General features: G+C 34.0%; 1 protein-coding gene across 2 annotated transcripts; it reads right to left on the reverse strand.

Annotated features, from left to right (window-relative positions):
* Positions 1–1,648: 1,648 nt before the first annotated feature.
* Positions 1,649–23,931, reverse strand: LOC123553099 (fibrillin-1-like). 2 transcript variants are annotated; one of them, XM_053525115.1, is made up of 10 exons: positions 23,644–23,930; positions 17,574–17,690; positions 17,134–17,213; positions 14,672–14,770; positions 11,987–12,109; positions 11,411–11,533; positions 9,723–9,845; positions 6,492–6,737; positions 6,129–6,326; positions 1,649–5,311 (listed from the first exon to the last, which is right to left on the reverse strand). In XM_053525115.1, the coding sequence occupies exons 1-10, from the start codon at positions 23,790–23,792 to the stop codon at positions 5,106–5,108; spliced, it is 1,464 nt and encodes a 487-aa protein (XP_053381090.1). In that variant the 5' UTR covers positions 23,793–23,930; the 3' UTR covers positions 1,649–5,105. The 2 variants fall into 2 exon arrangements, with proteins under 2 accessions (XP_053381090.1, XP_053381091.1); XM_053525116.1 differs by lacking the exon at positions 9,723–9,845 and having other exon boundaries at positions 23,644–23,931.
* Positions 23,932–24,985: the final 1,054 nt, after the last annotated feature.

The following is a 24,985-nucleotide window of genomic DNA, read 5'->3' on the forward strand; positions in this document are numbered from 1 at the left end:
GAAAAATGTCAAAATATTTTAATTACTGTATGCTATATCATATTAATCTATCACTAGCTGAAGACGCATATGGGAATATCCTGTTCAAGGGTAATTGCTTTGGCGATAAAAAGGCTCTTCATCTTGACTTTTCAATGACGCACAACAAACGTTCAGGTTTCATTTTGTCATTTGTAGCATAACGTTATATGTCTTCTTTGTTTTAAATAATTTATTAGGAATCCAAATATATGATCTGAGATACGCATATTGCATAAAAATATCATTTACAGCACAAGCGTCATCTGGCAATGGGGGAGCCAGATGTGTTTTTGCCGGCAGTCGTGTATGCAAGAAATATATATATATGCGTTAGTGTGTGTGTGTGTGTGTGTGTGTGTGTGTGACACAGCGACTTAGTTGTTTTGAACTCTGGAATAACCAATTCCGAACTTGTGCTACGTTATACAAAACAAATATATTGATTAGCTTTCATTCAGATGAGGTAGACAATGTAGTCTCTATTTATGTTAACAACGTTTTTCCTACGATTTTACATTAGCTATTTACCTTATTCCGGGTAACAGAGTTTGCATTTGCATATATGAAAAATTCCAAGTTTCATTTTGAAAATGTGGCATCTAGAGTATTTAATAAGTTTTTTTATAATTTGATAAAATAACTTATTCCTGACTACAATGACCCACATTTACAACTTGTCCGAGATGTAAGGAAACTTACATTCTGCCAAAGTTCCATCTAAATTAAAAAGTGAACGTAACCTCGCGTATGTTAATATGAGTTGACCTTCTGACATAGTGTTTAACCATAGATGACCCAATATCTTTATTTTTCATGCAATTATCAAGGCACACATACTGTTCCGGTTTTATGTAAGTGAGGAAATTTTTATCCCTAGTAGTAATGGATGTTTATCTATGATTTGTGCCCTAATGTCGTCATTTATGGTGATCAAGTATCAATTACTTGCACGTTCTGACCAAGTGTCATTAAGAATGGACCACAATTATGTCCTCTAGAGATAATGGTAACCGGCTGTAGATAATCAGACGGACACAAGACAATCATATGTGAGGTAAAATAATAAAAGAAATAGAAAAGTGACCCAATGTTTAAGTTTCCAGAATTGTTTAATTATTAAAACTTCGAGAAAGATCTCTCATTTTTTTCTACTCCATTGTCCTACTACACACATGTAAAAGTAGGCGTTTCTCAAAACCTTTTATTGAAACGTTATAGAGCGACACTATTAAGCAGCATCTCTATGTATTTTGGTATCGTTGAAGAAAAAAAATATTATACTAAAACTTAGATGAAAGTTATGAAAACCTGACGGTAAAACCCGTAACAAAACTATTAAATTCTTATGTATCAAATTTAAATAATTTATCAATTAATTAAACAGTTCATACAGCTAATATTGTGTGGAGTCTAGTTAGAAGTTTTGTTCAATATATACTGGGCGTCATTGAAAAGTTACCACTTAATATATACCTCTTTATTATTTATATAATATCGACGTCACTTTTTCATGGCCTGTGCGCGGTCTATTACTCATAGACCCTGTGATTAGAAATTGAATGTTCCCATGCTTCAAGCAAACAACAAGCCATATAAGGATGTTAAGTACATGACATTGAATGCAATATATATCCTAAAATGTTTATTTTACTTTCATAGATGCATTTATAAATTCAAGAAAATTAATATACTGCAACAACAGCTCAAATATCTTTTCATACATGCATTCTTATATTTCTACGACCATTCGATTCATTTTTATAAATAAATTAAAAGAAATAGGTGGAGTACGTTTAGAGTTTAAGTATCTTTCACCTATTTCTTTTATATCTAATTAGGATAAAAATTTCTTTTGAAAGGCGCACTTTCACTAAGACATAAATAAACTGTCGAAAATTCATTTTAGATAATTTATATTTTAGAACATACTTCGAAATTTATCCTGCAATAATTATATTCTCATAAAATCAAACGTGTTATGAGAATCTTTTCTCTAAAATAACTGACAGTTTTGTAAAAAAAAAAAAATATAACTACACAGAAATATAAACATAAAATGAAAATAATATATATAAACTCTCAAAATGTTTAGAAATACATAAATATAATATTTAAGTACTGGACAATTTATCCACTATGAAAGTACATTGGGGGTCAGTATACTCTTCCGTAATATGGTGTAACAACCAGAAAAGATAAGTAAAACATATACAGTGGTGAGATGATACTAAAGTTCCTAATGAAAAATACTTGAATGATTCCTGAAACTCAATTTAAATAGAAAATATATTTAAGCCTTGTCATCAAACATTATTGAATCGCCCAGTCCGACTCAGTAAAACTTAGACAAGGGTAGTTCAAGGCTGCTGACAGATGTTATATATCAAGGGGTTGATGGAAAGAGGCTTGAATGTCAGTAAATACAGATTAAGGGGATATTTTTTTCACATAAAACTTTGAAATTCAATACTGTATTATATGTATTACTGTTTTATTTTGTAAACTGAATATATCTTTTATATCCGACTATATATTTACAAAAACTACAAACAAGCAACAAATAAGCAGAAAAAACAACACAGTGGGGCACCGCCCAGGTACAGCTGGCGGACAAAAATTATGTTAAGATACATAACTTTTCTTTACATTTTGTGTTCTTATTATGTAACTGTGTACATCTTCCTTTTCTATACAGTCAAAGTAACACTAACTTTTGGATAGTTTATTGCGCTACTCATTTTATCAATGTGTTATATTTGTTTGTTTTGAGTTTAACGCCATTTTAACAGTACTTCAGTTGTGCAACGACAGGCAATTATTCTAACCAGTGTTCCTGAATTCTGTACCAGTACAAACCTATTCTCCGCAAGTAACTACCAACTTCTCCAAATGAATCATAGGTGAGGACAAATTATTCAAAATACTATGCCTTTTATCAAATCGTCACGGAAAACATATGCTCGGGGATCGAACTCACGACTCCGTGAGCTAACCTTAAATGCGCCCTCCAAAATCATAAATTAAAGGATATTAGTAATGAAATAGAGACAGTCCTCGAATCATTGCAAACAGATAACTCTTGCAATTTCGGTGCGAGGTTAGCTTAACCAGATAAATATTAGTGCATGTATGTATTTATAGCGGACAAGTAATGAAATAAGGATCTGCTTACCGTAGTAAACGCCCGTTAGAGACATGTATTTTAAAATAACAAGTGCAAAAGTCGAGACCATTCGGGTCTCAAAAATACAGTTTTTAAAATACAGGCAAAAGTTACAGCTATAAAACTCCAATATCTGACAACCACAACAGTATGAATTAAAGTTTGAGTATTGTCGCGTATTATCTTTCACGTATTTTAGCGGAATTCGTTTCAGAGAGACATCACAACTTAATATTTGAAATTTTAACGAAGGAGGCATTACGTAATTACAAACACATCTTAAGTTGGTAATAACTACATGATCGTAATGTATTTTCATGACGAAGGGATTTTTAGGATCTCTTGTCTAGTTTCCATTTTCTTGTGCTTGATTATTACAATTGCTAAACTGTAATCATATTCATATTTAAATCATTAATCTAGTATGTTTTGTAGTAACTGTGGTCTATTCAAAAGAAGAAACATTTTTAACTTTCGTTCACTAAAATAATGCACCATTTTTCAAAACCTGTAACATTTCAACAGCGACATATTTTCTGCTGTAAATATTTTGACTTTTATAGCTGTAACTCTTTGCTCCTTTGTTTAGCACAGCTGTAACTTTTTTTCGAACTGCAAAGTGGAATGTACAACTGTCAAGTCAATGTCTTTATATAACATCTACAGATGTAATCTTGAAATATATCAAGATTACAATGTAGAATATATATATAAAGATGTTTTTAAGCTGGGGTTTATCATGTAATAACTGTTAAGTCAATGTTTTTATATAACATCTACAGATGTAATCTTGAAATGTATCAAGATTACAATGTAGAATATATATAAAGACGTTTTAGAGCTGGGGTTTATCATGTAATAACTGTATCAATTTTTATGGAAATTCACATTCTGTGTGAATTAAACGGCTGTGACTAAATACAGAGTTGGTGCACCTGTGATACATTACAGACTCCGGTATATACCGGATTAACTAAATTTGAAAGAAAATATCTTAAATGTATATATTTTGTAACCATGGTGATACTAACCCTAACCTCTAGTCAGTATATTATGCATTTGATACTCTAAATGCGTGCGGACATGCAAAAAAATGAGTAATTTTGCCGTGTGCTCCAATGGATAATAATTCCGCGCAGGCGCAGAACGGCTGCACCAACTCTGCAATGAGAAACATTCGAATTAAACTATGATTGATGAAGAATTGAAAGCGTTATAGCGTTAGTGTTAGAGACCTACAAAACTTTTCAATGGCATAGAATCAAACTTACTTGAGATAATTCGGGTACAAATTTTCAAAGTTCATTTAGGTTGATTACGAGCTGGTGTTAAAGTGTAAACATAACGAAATGTGGCATGTTAATTCAGGGCTAATGACTCTAACATGGTACATAATCAAACTAAAACTTGATTCTTTTAAAATGTAGAATAGACATATGAACATATGATTACAATTTGATACACAATGAATGTGGTAGTGTGTACATTTGAACCGGCTGATTCGATTGCCTATAACCATACTTGACCGAGATTTTAAAATCACATACACAATCTGTCATAATATGAAGAAATAAAAGCAATAGCAGGATCGTCGTTTTAGAAAAAGTCCAATTCTAAATTCTAGCATACCTTTACATACATAGACCCCATTGTCACGTATAGATGCATGTAACGATGATTAATCAGCAACATTAGCTGAGGCATTTTGATTATTAATAAATCCAGATTCTTTTAAACTTTAATCTCAAACTAGGTAATTAATCAACCCACTGGTGTCCCATCCTAAAACGTTAAGCTTTCCATAAATGTATGCGAAGGACAACGTATAAATTAAATTACGTTTAATGTGCAGTCTGAAAATGAATTCTGCTGGAGCAACATTTCTTTTCTTAACATGTTTGTAGATGGATTTCGTATTACTTCAACACTTGACATCAACATTTTCTTTTGTACATTCGCTTTCATAGGTTGAGCAAAACGACGAAAATCCCTCCGCTTCTTTCAGATAATCTATGTACAGTGTCTGTAATGTGTTTCTGGTAGCATCGTCCTCACATGAAGACGAATATACATAACCAGCATATCCCGGATGATAATATTCTTCTTCGTACTCATACGCCACCGGAACTATAAATAGATAAATAGCAATAATTTAGATATGGTTTAAGAGATTGTTTATTAAATTCTCCCTTTGCCTGGAGTTATAACTTCATAACTGTGTCACAAAGTTTAGAGACAATTGTTCATTTAAATTTTATCACTATATTGTATAAGTATTAACGGGAGACACTATCCTTTTCTCCATTTCAAATATAAAAGCATACAATTGATTTGAAGACAAGTTTCTAAATTCTGTGATACGTTTCCCTCAGGCAAGGAAAACTTTTTAAGTAACAACATTGTTTTAGATAGAGTGCATCAACCCTAGATGTTTGCCCTTGGTAAAACAATTAATGATGAATTAGACGTTTGTTCCCTTGAGTGACCAATATCTTTTTGTAAATATAAGGACTATAATTTATCAGGTTTTTTTTCATTGTGTTAAAAAGCCCTCTCAGAAATGTACAGATTGTTATATTTTATAAATAGATGAAAAAATTTCAAAGATTTTAGAAAATACATTTCATAAATTGTTGAACACAACCTTACTGAGAATATTTTTTATACGCTTACATATACATACAGACGAATATTTCTTTTTAAAATTCAACAAAGAGACAAATAGTTAAGCAAAGTCATGTGTTACATTCATGAAGTTTGACATCTGATAGTAAATATAATAAGCAGAGATTTTGTTGCTAGATTACGATATTTGTAGCAAGATTTCCATTCACAAAAAAAATGTATCAATTGTATTTTTGAAATAACTTACTGAAAATGAGCCAGTTGAGCACTTATACAGCCTTTTTGATCTCCTTGCAATATCAATAAAGTATTCAATTACCTGAACAGTCAGGTACTGGACTTGCGGCTATCCAGTTACCAGAGGCGCCACACACGTGCCATGTGTAATAACTCTGAGCGGGACCAATTGTGTAGTTTTGCTGACACATGATCATACAGAACCTGCCATAATCTGTCTTCCAGCCGTTACATAACCGTGCTCCATTAACAGGGACATTGAGCTCCTCACATGGTGTAGCTATTGACAAAACAAAAATATATGCACATGTCGTACATCGGAATATACTGTAATCCGTGCGTATACTGCAAAACATTTACTAAGAAAGAATCATTCAGATGTACACGTGTTTTAGTTGTTAAAAAATTTCATTTTTAAGATGTTTCTACCCATCAACATACTTACGCCTCACTTTGACCTGGAATGAGCATTCAGTCCGTAATCCATTAGACGTCTTTGTTGCTACATATTGTACAGTGTAATCTCCCCAAGGAAAGGTAAATTCTGGACTTGGGTAGTTAGAGACAATTTCTAAAACAGAACCCATAGGGTCTGTAAATATTGGTTCGGTCCAATTGTATTGTACAGTATGGCCTGTAGCATTTATGTGGACATCTTCACTGCATCCAGTCAGCACTGGTGGCTGAATATCTGCAAAAGAAAATACTGATTGTCCAACAAGCAACAACGCAAAGTTATATAATGAAATCTTTAATCAATAACGCATAGAGTTTATCTTGAAGGGATATGCTAGCTCTTGATTATTCTACACTGAAACCCGATACTTTGCGTCTCAAAAAAAACGTCTTTCAGTACATCAGAATATTTCAAATAATCAAATAAAATTCTTAGTAAAAAGAGGGAAAGACTCATGGAATACTTGTAAACAATTACTGACCTTTTGTAAATTGATGTGGGTGAGTTTGGTATCAGTTAAATACATTTAGTAACATGGGAAAAAGGGTGAAAATACATCTGAAGTTAACATCATCAATATATTATTCGTGCCTGAGTTATAGACAATGTGTAATATAATGTGATGATGATATGATGCATTAACAGTTATCCTGAAAACTAAAGGTACAAAAGTTATAGACCTTGTCTTCTGTGTCCTATGATGTCAGTGATGATTAAATCAATCTGTTTAAAGTGTGGGTGTATGGAATAGATACTCATATTCTTTGTATTGTCGAGCTTACGTTTATGGCGTATACTTGGTTATTTGAGAATATCTATGTAATGCAAAATTTATTCATGTGATTTTTTACTTCGAACATTATTATTCACATATAACGCATTCTGGAGAGGAAAATTCATTTGGTGATGTGGCCTGCTTCTATACTTTGGTCGTCTTCTCTGAAAAGGCCATGCTTCTGGTAGATTTGCAGTGACTTAGGGATTCAAAAATTACCATGAAGTTAAGAGTGTTACAATCAAAGGTGGTTAGACGAAACTGGTGATAGCTGTTATACGACTGTTGTTATTGTGATATCTGAATTTTGTCTTCTGTTGATCGGTATGATAATGATAATGATATGATAATTGGTTGTCGTTACATTTTATATCTTATAATTGGATGTTGTTACTGTTGACATCTGCTATTGTTTATATATGACATGATTGTTTCCACTGTTTATATATGTAATGCATTTTTATTGTTATGCCCTCTTCTAATAAGGAGGGGTATATTGTTTTGCAGATGTTGGTCGGTCGGTCTGTCGGTCGGCCGGAAGGTAGACCAATCCTTTTCCGGATGATAACTCAAGAACGCTTGGGCATAGGATCCTTAATGTTGATAGGAAGGTTGGTCATTACCAGCAGATGACCCGTATTGATTTTGAGATCTTAATATGAAAGGTCAAGGTCGCAGTGACCCTGAACAGTTAAACGGTTTCCGGATGACAGCTCAAGATTGTTTGGGCCTAAGATCATTAAAGTTTATAGGGAGGCTGGGCATTATCAGGCGATAAACCTTATTCATTTTGAGGTAAGTATGTCAAAGATTAAGGTCACAGTAACCCTTAACAGTTAAACGATTTCCGGATGATAACTCAAGATTGCTTGGGTATAGGATCGTGAAAGTTAATAGAGAGGTTGGTCATCACCAGCAGATGACCCCTATTGATTTTTAGATCAGTAGGTCAAAGGACAATGTCACTGTGACCAGGAACAGTAAAACGATTTCCGGGCAATAATTTAAGAACGCTTTGGCCTAGGATCAGGAATATCAATAGGGAGATGGTCATGACCAGCAGAAAAACCCTATGATTTTGAGGTACCAGGAACAGTTAAACAGATTCTGGACGATAACTTGAGAAGGCTTGGGCCAAGGGTCATAACAGATGATACAGAGGTTTACCATGACCAGCAGATGACCCCTATTTATTTTTAGGTCAGTACGTCAAAGGTCAAGGTTACAGTGACTGGGAACATTTAAACCGTTTGCAGACTATTTCTTAAGTGCAGAAAATTTCTTAAGAACGCTTGGGCCTAGAATCATGAAACTTGACAGAGAGGTTGGTTATGATCAGTAGATGACCCCTATAGATTTTGAGATCAGTAGGCCAAAGGTCAAGGTCTCATTGACCCGGAACATTTAATCCCTTTTAGGACGATATCTTGAGAATGCTTGGGCCTAGGATCACAAAACTTAATAGGGAGGTTGATCATGACTAGCTGATGACCCTGATTTTGAGGTCAATAGGTCAAAAGTAAGGTCACATTGAACAAGAACAGTACAACTTTTGTTTACAGTGAGCAAATAATTTCTTTTGCTTGTGCAGTTACTGAATGCATCAAGGGGGCATTTCGTGTTCAACGAGCTCTTGTTACAGTTGATATAATAACATATAACATATCTAATATATAGTTATACTATATGTAACGAACCCCTTAGTCGGGCGGTGGCCTGTTGGCTCTATAACAGATACTACACGAGTTCGACTGGTCCCGGCTGGTGGCAAACATAAGTTATGGATAGATTTAGTTAAATTGATAAGTTATAACGGAGGCGATATTAACTTAAACAGAACTTTATTAACCATGCTAACAGTGCAACCTATTCTAATTATCACGACATTCAATACACAAACTCAGTAATACGTTTGATCTAGAGATTCAATCCGTAATTGTTGGCAGATTCTATTCAAATACAACCATCTTAAGATATAATTGTAGAGACCAATTCTGTGAGTCAGAACAATACTAAAATAAGTCTTTAACTATCCTTAGCTGACAAGTGGTGAACAAAAGTAGGAAACTTCAGAATTTCATGAACTTAGATAAAACTCGAGACATTGAGACACTGGATCGTTATATATAGTATTACTGTTGATATGTGACTTATGGTTGTTTTTATTTTTGACATCTAATATATGGTTCTTGTTACTGTTGATAACTGTTATCCTATAGTATATATGGCATATGCTGTTGTTACTCTTGATATATGGCATATGTTTGTTGTTACTGTTGGCATGTGACTTACTGCCGTTGTCGCTATTTATATCTGATATATGATTAATGAAACTGATACATCTGGTATAAAATCAATTACATTCACTTTTCACGTTGTTATAATTAACATCAGAAGCGATGTTTCCAATTCAATTATGTAGAAACAGTGTACAGTGTACGTACCAGTACATGTCTTGAGGTCGGAGTTTGGTAGATATCCGGCTCGACATGTACAATAGTAAGATCCAGGTGTGTTTCTACAGTCATGTTGACATCCATGTGAAGTACCTGAACACTCGTCTATATCTAAAAATTATATTAACAAGACTAATTATTTTGACCTTTGGGTGCTATTTTATAGGTACGCGATGTTTAAAATGCAATGTAATTTGGAAATATCAGTCCAAAACAAAATGGACCCGTACAAAATTGCATTTCGACCCATTACTTTTTAGTAAAAGTGTGTTGTATAACGAGGGGTGAAATAAAAACAAAAATTCTATATGTATTTGCGATCACGAGTGTTATTTGAATAGATTATTCACGAATGATTCTGAAATATCATAAAATCTAGATCAGTTTCTTTACTCATTTAAAAGTAGTGAGTGAGTAAACTGGGATTTTACGGCGAATCGACACAAAAGGGTCAAATATCGCCGGGAAGAAGTTATATTGAAAACGTAAATTGTAAAACATGTGTCAAAGCGTATATACATATACAGTGATAAAAATATCAGTTACAAAAATAATAATATTGCAAAAGACGTTCAGATTTTGTGGTAAATGCCTATCTGATTCATAAAAAAAGATGAAATGTTGCCGACTGAAACTTTTTAAAACAATTCTTTCAAAGATTGGACGATTTGCTGATATAACTATTTCCTGTCGGAAGCATTTGCTGTTTGAGGCGGACTATTCTTGTGGCACGTTAAGAGCACACACAAAAAAACCTTAAAGGAAACAACAATACAATAAATCAAAGGAGGATACTCTTTTAAACGTTATAAATTCAAGGCTTGAATGTCAAATGGCACATTATATAAGCGGTTACAATGAAATGCATGTAACTGTTTATTTTGACAAAACGAATATTTAATGTAAACTTTTCATTGCATCGGGGTCAGAAAATCCAGTTGGACATACACTGTAATCAGGAGATCGACAGGTGCCGCCGTTTAGAAAGGGCGTCGAACCATCACAGAGAGCTATATTTAGAAAAAAGCTCAATCTTTTATTTTCTAAACTTTTTAAGTTATGACAGGGAAGATACCGGTATTTCATATTTGTTACCATAACAAGCTAAAATACACATACATGTAACACATAACGCAGTCATGTTATATTGTATTCTAAAAGAGACAGAATAAACGTTTACATAATGTAAAAAAAAGTATCGTCATAAACAACGTCATCAAGACAAGTCATATTTTCAAGGTGGTGTAACCTAAAGAAAAGTGAACAGAACTAGTAAAGCTGCACTATGAGAGTTATTTACCGGTCACAGTCTTTAGATCAATGCAAAGATGAGCAGGATGCAATTGCACAGAATAGTTAAAAGGTTTGAAAATTCTAGGTCAGTTATTGACAGACAACATGGTAACACCGGTCGATCGAAAGCAGTCAGGTCTTCAGAGAGGACATCATCTTGAGCACATCATGCAAAACTGAACATTTTGTTTCAATGGACATTGAGGTGAACACTTTAAGTCAACCTGCTGAAGTTTTGTATCAAATAAAACTCTCCTGTCGCTTATGAAGGTTAAAAAAAGATGTTTAATCGATTGAAAAGTTAACTTTTCACGTTGTTACAATTAACATCAGAAGCGATGTTTCCAATTCAATTATGAAGAAACAGTGTACAGTGTACGTACCAGTACATGTCTTGAGGTCGGAGTTTGGTAGATATCCAGCCCGACATGTACAATAGTAAGATCCAGCTGTGTTTCTACAGTCTTGTTGACATCCATGTGAGATTCCTGAACACTCGTCTATATCTAGAAATTATATAAACAAGACTAATTGTTTTGACCTTTGGGTGCTATTTCATAGGTACGTGATGTTGAAAATGTAATTTATATATATGTATATATATGTATAATACAAAGATGAGCAAGATGCAATTGCAAATAATAGTTAAAAGGTTTGAAATGTCTGGGTCTGTTAGGGGTTACATGGTAATACATGTCGACCGAAAGCAGTCAGATCTTCAGAGAAGACGTCATCTTGAGAACATTATGTAAAACTGCACATTTTCCCTCAATGGACATTGAGTTGAACATATTAAGTAAACCTGCTGATGTTAAATATCAAACAAAACTTTCCTATCACTTATACAGTTAAGAAAAAGATATTTAAGCTATTAAAAGAATCACTTTTCAAGTTTTAAGCTGACGTCAGAGGCAAAGTTTCCAATTCAATTATGTAGAAACAGTTAACAGTGTACGTACCAGTACATGCCTTGAGGTCATAGCTCCGTACATATCCAGCTCGACATGTACAATAGTAAGATCCAGCTGTGTTTCTACAGTAATGTTGACATCCATGTGAAGTACCTGAGCACTCGTCTATATCTAGAAAATATATAAACAAGACTAATTATTTTGACCTTGTGTTGTGTTGAGAATGCAATGCAATTTGGAATTATCAGTCCAAAACGAAATCAACCCGTACCAAATTACATTTGGACCCATTACTTTTAAGTAAAAGTGTGTTGTATAACGAGGGGTGAAATAAAAAAATCTATAAGTACTACTTTTTGCAGATCAAATTGCCCTTTCGTCTTTTCTTAAATCGACAGACTTGTACCTTTACGTCACAAAAGCAGCGATGCTGAAGCTATTTTTGGATCTCGTCTACACAGGTAAGTCCGCCTTTCCGATACGAGTAAAAATATTGAATGAACTTGTTTACATCGGCTGTATCACCGAAAAATGATGATTTAAATACTCGTAAATATTGTTGGAGCGGGTGTTTAACCGGATTGTAACAGATGTATCAGATCTAATCTTCATTTAGAATTTAAATGAGTCTTGCCACAATGCACACTACATTTAGGTAGCGTGGATGTGAAAAAAGGACAACCTCTTTTACATTACAGGCCTTTTTCTGCCTAAATTTCAGTACCTTATGCTGCAGAATTTTCTTTTAAATAATGTATCTCGTATTAAGTTTTCACAATAATTATAAAACGTGCCTGACTCGAGTTGTTGGATTCGCTCATCATTGATTGAAGGGCATAAGTTCGAATCCCGGAACCGACCATGCCTCTTTTGTTGAAGAAAGTCGGCAATTTCTTTCGAAAAATATGTGAGTCTTATTCTAATTTGACGCGATCCTAGCACACAGTTACAAGTTATTTTCTTCACTCGAAAGAAATTGTCCACACTAGATTTGGCTTTAAATGCTGATTTGGCTGCGAATATGAGATAAATTCAAATAAAACGTATATGTATCAAAATGAAGTCCAAATAATTGTACTCAATAGTTTAATATCGTTTATTTTTTGACTAATCGATATCCCCTTTACGTAGACAACGTAAAATATCAAACTGTATAAGCGGTCTACCCGAGGACTCATTATTTAGACTAATCAAAAGGGGGATTCAATTCCTCATTAATTTATGTAAAAGTTATCATAATTCCCCTTACCACGATTAATGTTACACATAATATACAAGCTAACTTGAAATGACGGTGTACTGTTATTTATCCTAAATTATTTTGGTCCTTTTAGAGTGACTGTCACAAATGTAAAACAAACTAAATATCGAATTATTTTGACTTATGTGAGTCTATAACTGTGTTTATCCATGAACGAAGACAAGGCTTATCAACTGCCAGTATGCAAATAACTAAAACAATGTTTTAACGACTTCAAATAAATAGATCTAGTAGATAAATTCATATAGGGCCTATATGTAAACCCCATCCAAAAAAAAACTAGATCTATAGGCGTAATGGAGTGAGATTTGCGATAGTTAAGCTACGGAAGACTGCAAAAGTTTGAATATCAAATAAATCAGTTTTTGTGGATATGACAATTAGATCTACAAATGTTACGTAGCTTGAAGGTTCAATGATAAACCTTGTGTACCTTGCGTGGTTGGAAATTTCGTCGATAATAATTGTCATAACAAACAAAAACGCTGTTTTCATTTGGACGTAGTTGAAATATTCTATTCTACTTTTAAAACATATTCAATGATTATCACCATATTGCACAATGTATGCAAGTACGGCGATACTTAAAAGATAGAGTCAGAGCGCGCGCTTTGTGTGACGTCAAGATAAAGAAAAAGTTTCACGACAAGGTGAATGAATAATTTATTGTGGATTAGGCGGGGTTAACCTTTAACCTGTCAGGAGTATTCCAAAAATAGCTTCAGCTTCACAGTTTTTGTGACGTAAACATGCAACTCTATCGATTTGAAAAACGTTGAAGGGGCAATTTGATCTGCAAACAGTAGTATTTGCAAGCAAATCTCAGTCCCGAATGTTATTTGAATAGATTATTCACAAATGATTCTGAAATATCATAAAATCTAGATCGAGTTCTTTACTCATTTAAAAATATTGAGTGAGTAAACTGGATTTTACGGCTAATCGACACAAAAAGCTCATTTATTGCCGGGAAGTAGTTATACTGAAAACGTAAATTGTAAAGCATATCTAAAATTATTTATGTCAAAACGTGTATACATAATTATATAGTGATAAAAATATCAGTTGCAAAAATAATAATATTGCAAACGATGTGCATAGAAGTAAACGATGTTCAGATTTTGTGGTAAATGCCTATCTGATTTATAAAAAAAAAGATAAAATATTGCCGACTGAAACTTTTTAAAACAACTCTTTCAAAGATTGGAGGTCATAGTGTAATGCTGATATAACTATTTTCTGTCGGAAAGCATCTGCTGTTTGAGGCGGACTAGTCTTTTGGCACATTAAAAGCACACGCAACAAAAACCTTAAAGAAAACAACTGTACAATAAAGCAAAGCATGATAATCTTTTAATAGATATAAATTCAAGGCTTGAATGTCAAACAGCACATTAAATAAGCGGTTACAATGGACTGCAGAGAAATGCTTATTTTGAAAAAAAAAACACGCATATTTAATGTAAACTAACCGTTGCAACCTGGAGCAGAAAATCCAGTTGGACATACACAGTAATCAGGATATCGACAGGTGCCGCCGTTTGGACAGGACGTCGAACCATCACAGAGCGCTATATTTAGAAAACAAGAGGAAAATGATGACCCTGGATCGCTCACCTGATTAATATGAGCTATAAGTTTCAAATGTAAAACTGATGCTAAAATATTACGAAAGTAGATCAGTAGGTCACATTCATGGTCACTGAAAGTCAGTTCTAAGATCAGTGTGCAAAACTGTATGTCATTCAAATTTCAAGGTCGTATCTTAAGAAACAAGAAAGTAGATCAGTAGTTCAAAGTCATAATCAAATGACCCCTATTTTACTTTGGATATAAAGGTAATCATAATTAAACAGTCTAGAAAATGAGATCAGATATTTTTTTTAATATTCTTTCCTTTATAACTCATAAAAACTAAGTCAGTTCGGACGGGGCCTCTTTTCAACCCAGGGGCATAATCTGAATAGTCTTGTTAGAGAGCCACTAGGCATGCTACATACCAAATATCAAAAGTCAAGGCCTTGAACTTTCAATCAAGAAGATTATTAAAATTTGATTTCCTATGTAGGTCCATGTAAAACTTGAGACCCCAGGGCAGGGCCTCTTTTTACCTCAGGGGCAAAATTTGAACAGTCTTGGTAGAGGAATACTACGTTATGCTATATATCAAACGTCAAAGGCCTAGGTCTTGTGGTTTCAGACAAGAAGATTTTTTTTAAGTTTTATTTCCTAATTAAGTCTATGTAAAACTTGGGACCCTCTGAGTGTGGCCTCTTTTCAACCTGGGGGCATAATTTGAACAATTTTGGTAGAGGACCTCAAGGCAATGCTACATGCTACTTGAAAATTGGGACCCCTGGGGCGGAGCCCCTTTTTACCCCAGGTGTATAATTTGATCAATCTTTTAAGAAGACCATTAGATATCACATGCCAAATATTGATGCTCTACGCCTTGTGGTTTCGGACAAGAAGATTTTCAGTTTTCCTTTTGTAAATATATGTAAACCATGCGACCCCCAATGCGGGACCATATTTGACCTTAGGGGATAATTTGAACAATCTTGGTAGAAGACTACTAGATGATGCTACATACCAAATATAAAAGTCCTGTGATATGTGGTTTTGGACAAGAAAAGTTTTAAAGTTATTCATTTTGGTTGCCATAGCAACCATAGTTGTGCATGGAATTCAAAATTTTGATTTTTTGAACAATTTTGAAAAGCGGGATGGGGGCATCCATGGATCATTCCTGTGAAGTTTGATGTAATTCTGTCCAGTGGTTTTCAAGAAGAAGATATTTTATAACATGTTGACAGACGCAGGATGGACGACGCATGACGACATTGAGCGGTCACTAATTTAAAAGCTAAACATGAGTTAGGCTAAGGTGAGCTAAAAACTCAATCTTTTATTTTCTAAACTATTTTGGATACGAGAGGGAAGGTACAGGTTGTTTCATATTTGTTACCATTACAAGCTAATATATACGTACATGTAACACATAAACAGTAATGTTATATTGTATTCTAAAGGAGACAGAATAACGTTTTACATAATGTAAAAAATAACGTCATAAACGAAGTTATCAAGACAAGTTATATTTTCAAGGTGGTGTTGCCTAAAGAAAAGTGAACGGAAGTAGTTAAGCTGTATTATGAGAGTTATTCACTGACAGACGACATGGTAACACCTGTCGACAGAGAGGACGTCATCTTGAGCACATTATGTAAAACTGACATTTTCTCTCAAGGCACATTGAGGTAAACATTTTAAGTAAACCTGCTGATGTTATGTATGAAATAAAACTCTCCTATCGCTTAGTGACTTTCTTTTAGTACAGTCCATATTCTTAGAAATTGAAAAGAGCGGAATGGTAACAAATATTATTAAACACCCTGAATATAACGTTTTAAATAGCACTGTCACATTACTGAGCACAAGAACAAAAATATGTTACATTCAATTCATATAATTCATTTATATTCAACTTTACAAAAAAATACTAATGCCGTTGAAAGTTAACTTTTCGTGGAAATGCTTCAGTGATATGTGGGTTTGAAAGAGCCTTCAAATCCTAGGTAAAAGGACATAAAAATATTACAATACTGAGAACAAGTACGGGCCGCCACACTAGTTTATAATACATGACAACAGCCAACATGCTCAAGCATTTAGGCTTTCGGAATGAGGTATTCTTGACTCAAACAAAATATTAAAAACAACTGTACGATTAACATTACAGCATGTTGCATAAAAAAAACATTGAACACGCATTTCCTGTTGAAGATAAATCGCTACGATCTTAGTCGTCAGACGATACAATTTCTGTCATGTTATGTTTGACGTGCATGGTTAGATTGTTTGGAATTATTACGCATTTGACGTTTGAAATACAGAATCAAACCATATAATCTATAAACCATGTAATACCTACGTGTGTTACAACTACTTCCTGTATAGCCTGTACAACACGCTTGCTTGTAACATGTCTCATAGCAGGTATAATAATGAACTCTGTAAAATATTGCTACCAGTGAATTAACTATTTACAAATCTTAATTCTAGAAGGTCATGGACATTGATTACGGTGAGTATCGATATTCAACATTTTTACAACGGGACTAAGCAGTTATCATATCATATAAAAGACATTGAATGATCCTTTTAAATTTAGATTTGATAATTATGCATACAATATTGTATGATTATGGCAAGCAAAATCTTGTGACGTACGTTTACATAGTTTCATTTCTAAAAATCTTTACATAAAATTTATAAAGCTGTATTTATATATTAAGCTGTATATATATTAAGCTGTAATCTCCAAGCAAGTATTTCGTATTCCGTTTATTTACTAAATTAAGAGTATGGTACCTATATCGTGAACATCTATCCAACCAAAGAAATCCGCAAGCTCTATAGTATCTGCTATATACTTGGCATGTCGTCGAACACGCGTTGCTCTGCGGGCAATAGTCTGCACACACATCTCTGAAATAATAGAATATATATGCATGTATATAAGCATACGTACTATTTTCAAACTGTAAAGAATATTATAAACAACCAACCTCGTCACCAGCTTTTTCTGTATTGGATCGCTAAAATTTTCATTTTTGTTAAACATCTTTTACTGTGTTGACATGTAATACAAAAAAAACTTCATTACTTTCATATAGGCTACAAACCCTATGACGACATACCTTTTACATAATACAAGATATATGATTATTATTAAGATAATATGATTCGTACTTGAACCTTTCGGCAGAGGCAAAAATATACACGTCACAAAAGTCTTAACCACCCTTATATACTGGCAATGACCGATCATAATGTTTAAAATGCAATAATGGTATTTCTGGAACCTTTTTGAAAAATATGTTGTTGTAATTTCAACAAACTTCATTAATGTTATGATATAACTTCTTAGCCCAATTTTAAAAAGTTGCAAATATACAATGCAAATAAATCTATTCTAATATAAAAAAAACAACAACAACAACAACAACGTTTAGTCAGCAATAAAACGTACACAATACCTCTTAACTAAACAGAGTTGACATAAATTATACAATTACCATAGAATATCGATAGACAACAAGTCTTTTATTATACTCTCATTGTAAGGAAGTAATATCTGCCTACCTACCTACCTATCTTTTGCAGAATAAACTTAGTTACGTGTACACAAAGTTATCAAAATGTTCATACCAAGTCCATGCGTTTCTACCACTTTTTGATGGTTTATACGACATCACGGTCTGCTCTGTGTGATAAATATGTTGATCTCTTGGACTAGATTTTTAAATATTCATTATTTAAACAAAATAAGTCAAAAGATTTTCACTATGTCTCATAAATTCCCTGACATTTCATTCCTTTTATAATAGAAGACAGTTATACCCTTGCACACATTTTGACATACCAGCTGATCAAACACATATAGATTCTAAATATAGACTCACAACTTCCCTTTAGAATTAAAAACTGACTTTTGCCGAACTTAAAGCATAGGTCTTATGAAGACTGAGCTGACCGGTTCCCGATAATAATGATAAAGAATACCAGCGACGACGAATAATGACAAAGTATACCAGCGACGACGAATAATAACGAAGAATACCAAACGAGAAGGAATAATGACGAAGATACTAGCGACGAAGAATAACGACGCAGATTATCAAATAAAAATTATTCTTATTTGCAAAAGCAGCGTACTAGTAAATATAAGGCTCTACATTTAACACCCTCCTCATTAACCTCTCAAAAAGCGGGCAGAGTATAGCTAATGAAGTGGAAATAAAAAGTATTTAGTCCAAAATGACATCGTAATATTATTTGATTTTATTGAGTTTTTAATTTACCTTTAAAATATATTTTCTACACTTCTAAGAAAGTTCATAAATATCGATTCATCATACCAAAGATATTGCCAAACCATTAAAAAGGAAGTAAGAATTCGCTATGTGTATATTTCAACTCAAAATATTTTGCCCTAGCATCCGCGCAGCCTGGTCAGGATCCATACTGTTCGCTTTTAAAGCCTGTTGTAATTAGAGAAACCGTTAGCGAACAGCATGGATCCTGACCAGACTACGCGAAAACTATGTTGGTTTTCTCATGGCACGGCTCATATCATATCATATCATGGCTTGCCTTGAACTAAATGAACACGTCTGAGAGCTTGGAAGATATAAAAACGGTATTGTGGTAGCAGGGTACACTTTCGAATTTTGGCCTCTGTCAATATTTGTTATAAATAGAACTTCGTGATTTTGGATGTCTGTAAATTAAGGTGAGAGATAATGATTATTAATTCTTTAGAAAATTTATACAGCCGATACATGTAAAATTCTGATGTCAGTTGGAAAACTAACTGCTGGTAGCTTTGTATGATCAACGAGACACCTTTTCGCGGAAAAATTCAAAATCACGGAAGGGTTCTGTGCTTGTTGATTGATACTCAGGAACATTTTCGTTATTTTGTGAAAAAACGAGCTGGATGGGCCCCCATTCCGTTTATGTCCTGACGTTCAGTAAGGACTATTAAATTGAGAAATGCAATAATTTAAAATTGGGCATTGTTCTTGAAGTGGGATCATTGTAGGCTGTTCAAAAGGTGCAAAATTGGTGATTTTGGCATGCTATTTTTCATGGATGGTGTAAACCTTTCGTTTTGATAACTTTCTTTATTCTGGTATGAGAATCCTGATCTTGCCATTAATTAAAAGCACAAAACATGCACGCAATTTATAAAATGGCCACTCTAATTTTGCTCATAGGGGAAGTGCATATTGCGACTCGCTACATGTAAGACCCAAAATTTTCGCATCTAAGTGTACCCTGCTACCTGTGTTGCAACTGTTATCATCATTATCATTCAAATGCAGCATCTCAATATTTTCTTGCCGCACTCAACGTTATTTATTTTCTTTCATCTTTTACACGGGTTGTATTTATGTCAATTTATGTTATCACTATTGAAATAACTTAAATTATCACTTGTTTAATTTATTGGTGGGTGCTAGGGTATATATATATACATATATATATACATACAGTCAAACCGGCTGCAGAACCTCCCTTGGGGACTGAAAATGCCGGTATTTGTGAAAACATATATTTTTTCAAGACAGGTGACGTGTGACCATAGTAAGCAGGTTATATTTTGGCGGCTGTCTACAGTACGGGTCTGACTGCATAAGGGAGTTCATCGGTTCTAAGACAAAGATGAATGTAACAAGTAATATAGCAAAAACAAAACAAAATTATATGGGATAAGGCCGTGACATTATTGTAAATTTTCAAATAAAAAATTATGGCATATTGTAAATATATAGCATGGTATATATGAAAATGATGAGAAAATATGAAAGGCAAAGCTCCAGCAAAAATGCCTGGAAGCAACATAGCAGCGCGAAGGTGCAGAAAAATATGAAAATAAACGCAGAACATACCAGACCTAATAGGAAATTGTAGGTTCTAGTACTTCGCACTAATGTGAAACGAGGCAAATAAGCTCTCAGAGATCTCTATGACATGAGATGATATATCAACAAACATATTCTTACTAGATTAAGTAAATACGAAATGAAACATAACACCAAGATCAAAATAAAATCTGATGTAAGTCGAGAAAGTCTTCAGCAAACAAACGCACAGAAATATTAAAATATTGAAAAATTTGTTTCAATGTAATATATGAACAAACGGACCGGTGCGAGGGAATGGTTATAGCAAACTATGCTACAATAATAATATAATCCATCCAAGCGATTGACTGAGCTAACCGGCAGACTGGAAACGTAAGAAAACAGGGGGGATTTACATGTCTGTTTCAACATAACCCATGTGTTAGAGGTTTGTAGCAAAGTGATCCACAAATTATAATAATATGTACGGACCTACACGTACATATAATAAATGCAACTTTCGACTGATCACTAATAATCGTATGGCCGATAAGTTGAATAACCCTGTTTATATAAGACACAGTCAATCCATGGACCTGGTGAATGGCCGACCACATGGTCAAGACCCCCTCTAACGGTTAAAGAGCGCCCGCCCAATAACACCAATAATAAGAGATGACCAACCGAGCGCGAGGTAGCAGATACGAGAAGGTCAACCTAGACAAGTGAGCTTTTATTTTGATACTGCCGTAGTATACAAGAATAAAATATTTTCATTATTACAAAAAATTATGAAAACATATTTCTGTTTTACAATAAATATTTTAATACAATGAATAAATATATAAAGATAGACAACAATTATAGAAGATAAAATATTGCAACACATTACACGCCATACGAAACACTTGTTTAGAAATTTCATGATCCTTGACTATATATATATATTTTTCTTAAATACCTAATATCGCAAGCCGCATGAGCAGTTGCTAAAACACGTGACCTTTTTCATTCTAGACCGAATGTTTTGTTTCAATGAAGACCGATACTTTTACCTAGGTGTCCGACCGTGCTGAAATAATACCCGGAGGTGCCCCTGGGATTTTCTTCAAACATAAACTCCTAGACCAGGCCCGGATCCAGAAATATTTGATTTGGAGCACCAATCTAGAATAAAGACGTCACCGCTGAGCCACATAGCGCTGATAGTCGATATTATTGGAGGGGATCCTCTGCCTATGTAAGGGTGTCAGAGTCTCCCACTGGATTTTTTTTAAATGCACTTATGAAATGATGGCCTCTGTTGCATTTACTCTTGGGAATAGTTCCCTTATTTTAAAGAGAGGGGTTCGGGGGGTTCTCCCCCTGGAAAGTTTTGAAATACAGGCATGAAATGGTGGCCTCAGGTGCATTTTTAGATCTAAATTTTGAGCTTATGGAGGCGTTACTCCCCTTTGGCGGTAGGGGAGGGGATGGGGGCTTTCCCCCTGGAAATTTGAAATATTGAAGTGAAATGATGGCCTTTGGTGCGTTTCTGGGTATAAAATTTTAGAAAACATTATTCATTTGCCAAAATAGTAGTTGCATCTTTGATTAGTATAGGTCACTCCTCGGCCAACTGGGAGGGAGGGGTGGGGGTGGGGGGAGCGGGAGCGGCAAGGGCATACAGAAAAAAATTTCTTCATTTTTGTACATACTTGTGTGTACAATAGTTATCATTAAATCAGGTATGAGATGTATAAAAATTTTAATACTTGTCAAATAACGACATATCTACGATGGAGGATAGGTGTCATGTGTATCTTATTAATTTTCTTAAAATATCAAGTAACTTATCTCGAAATTTGCATTTATTAAGTCGAAATTTCGACATACGTATCTCAAAGTTACTAAATTGAAATTTAGAGTTACTTTTCTCAAAATATCGTGTAATGTATCTCGAAGTTTCGCATTAATAAAACTCGAAATTTCGAGATACTAATTGCCACAGTATACGAAGATGTATGGCTTCTGTCTTGTGTTACCTTCGGGTACCCCTAGATGTTCATACGTTTTTATAAACTGCTCGGGTAGCATTCGTTCTTCAAATATCTTCAAGTCTGGAAGATTTTTGACCCAGCTTGAGATCATGCTAAGGAACTATTGGCATAATCTACATGAACACGTAATTGCGGGTCCAACGTGCAGCTCTAAAAGAGGTCAAAATATAACCTGGTAGTGATCGATTAAAGACCTTTTCAATAGTTTGACCATATCTAGACGTTTTTATTTCTTAGTTCGAACGCCTATTTCAGGAACATATTTTATTTGTAGATGTATTTGTCCTGGATACAGTTTAAAATCTAGAGTAGCTCTATAAAGGCTACGTTAGGTCATACATTGATGCATGGTATACTTTAGCTTTAGTCCCTATAGATATGCCTGATACAATACATGGACGTCAATTTGGGTCACTTGATTTTATTGTATGCAAATGTATCCAATTTTCATTTTACACTGAAGAGTAAATGAAAGCAGATAACGGGCAAGATGCTAAATTTCGAGATAAGTAAGTTGAAAAATGACATTATGTACTTGAAATTTCATGTCAGAAACTGGAAATTTCGTGTAACTAAGTTTCGATTTAGTATTTAAAAAGAGTTAAAATGTGCCTTGCACTAATACTCTGACGAAGACATGTGTTTTTGTAATTATTATAAGTCCAGCTATGTAACTCAGAAAAGACAGATTACACAACTTGTACTCTTAGACAACAGAACATGAGTTTCATACTTACCCAATGATCTTATTATAGTTTGAAATATATGTATGCAACGAGATACTTTATATGTATAAAATATGTTCTGTTCAGTAGTAAGGCAATTGATTACGATGCGAAAATGCGATAAACACGATTCTAGGTCGTAATTTTTATATCGCACTTTTGTTATCACCTCTTCGCATCAAGTAACTGTGTCGTCGCCAAAACGATATTACGGTATTACGAAATTTTAATGAATTTGGTACAATTATTTATAGTGTTTTATTACCTGAACGATAATCCCAAAATCATAATCCACATCAATGGTTTCATTATGTTATATGTATAATTCACAATTGTTTCAATTTTTTCTTTTACGATTTTGTTTTTAAAATGAATGAAAAGCTCGTACTTGGGCAATTCTTTTTTTTTAATCATATGCTTATTTATAAATAAGAACAAGTCACATTCGCTGTTTGAATAGAAATTTACTTCTTTAAACGGAATAAAGCTCTCACATTAATATATTTAACATGAATAGATAACTTATTGATTCAATTCTCAAGGACAGCAAAATATACCATGCGTTGCCTATTTAGAAATAAAGTAGCTAAATGTTACACTTTTTAAAAGAATCGCATTTTTACTAATAAAACCTAAACATTAGATTTAGGTTTAAAATAAGCGCTAAACAATAATTTTTAATTTGAGACAGCTGGCATATTTTTGTTATCTTTAAGTGATATGAATACATTAATAATTGAAAACTAGATGTCTGCTGATGTCAGTAAAAGAACCTCTCACGCTCCATAAGACTGACTTAAGCGAATTGATGAATTAAAGATGTAAATGGCGAATCAGATGTGCGTATATTAACCCTTTGCCTGCTGGCGGCAATAATTCTGCCTTTGCGACCAGTGCAGACCAAGATCAGCCTGCACATCCGTGCAGTCTGATCATGGTCTGCACTGTTCGCTATTCAGTCAGTAAATTTTCAGTAAACACCCCTTCGAATAATAAATGATATTGCCCAAATTGAATGATGGACCAGTCCATTATAGAAATTTAGCAGGCTAAGGGTTAAAGCTAATTCATAGTCGCCTCCTGTAAAACATATGGGCGGCTCCTGTTAAAGAATGTTTTTCATCTTAGTTGGGGGATAGTGCAAGATATATAAGACGCGTTTGACAAGTTCTCTGTTTTTTTAGCGTCACAAAAGTGTAAAACACCTACAAATGGACTTTAGTCATTAGAAACAATTGATACAGGTGTGTGTGTGTGGGGGGGGGGGGGGGGGGGGGGGGACTTGAGCTAATGACCTATGGTTTGAAGTCCCACGTGTTACCATTTAACCAATGCGTTTGCTCCTTAATGCGCGTTTGTAGGCTTTAGCCTATCACACTAAGACCGGGATGCATAGTACACAACAATGCATCAAAATATCAGATAAGGTTTAATTTAGCGTTTTTATGTAAGGCAATGCAATATGTACATCAATCACGCCCATAGTATTGGTTCATGGCGAAATCTTTTATATGTTTTATCAGTTATCCGAAAAGATCAGAAATAATGATTGAAACTTTAAATATTAAATTTGATAAAAAATTTCTCTGCTTTTCAATTATTTTCTA

The sequence above is a fragment of the Mercenaria mercenaria genome, chromosome 15, assembly GCF_021730395.1.
Source record: "Mercenaria mercenaria strain notata chromosome 15, MADL_Memer_1, whole genome shotgun sequence".
NCBI lineage: Eukaryota > Metazoa > Mollusca > Bivalvia > Venerida > Veneridae > Mercenaria > Mercenaria mercenaria.

Excerpts from the sequence above, each read along its gene's own strand:
- LOC123553099 (XM_053525115.1), bottom strand. The coding sequence starts at position 23,792 with ATGATTAAAAAAAAAGAATTGCCCAAGTACGAGCTTTTCATTCATTTT. Across the intron at positions 17,691-23,643 it reads ATTTTGGGATTATCGTTCAG|AGATGTGTGTGCAGACTATT; the intron begins GTAATAAAACAC and ends CTATTATTTCAG. Across the intron at positions 12,110-14,671 it reads TTCTGCTCCAGGTTGCAACG|ATATAGACGAGTGCTCAGGT; the intron begins GTTAGTTTACAT and ends TATATTTTCTAG.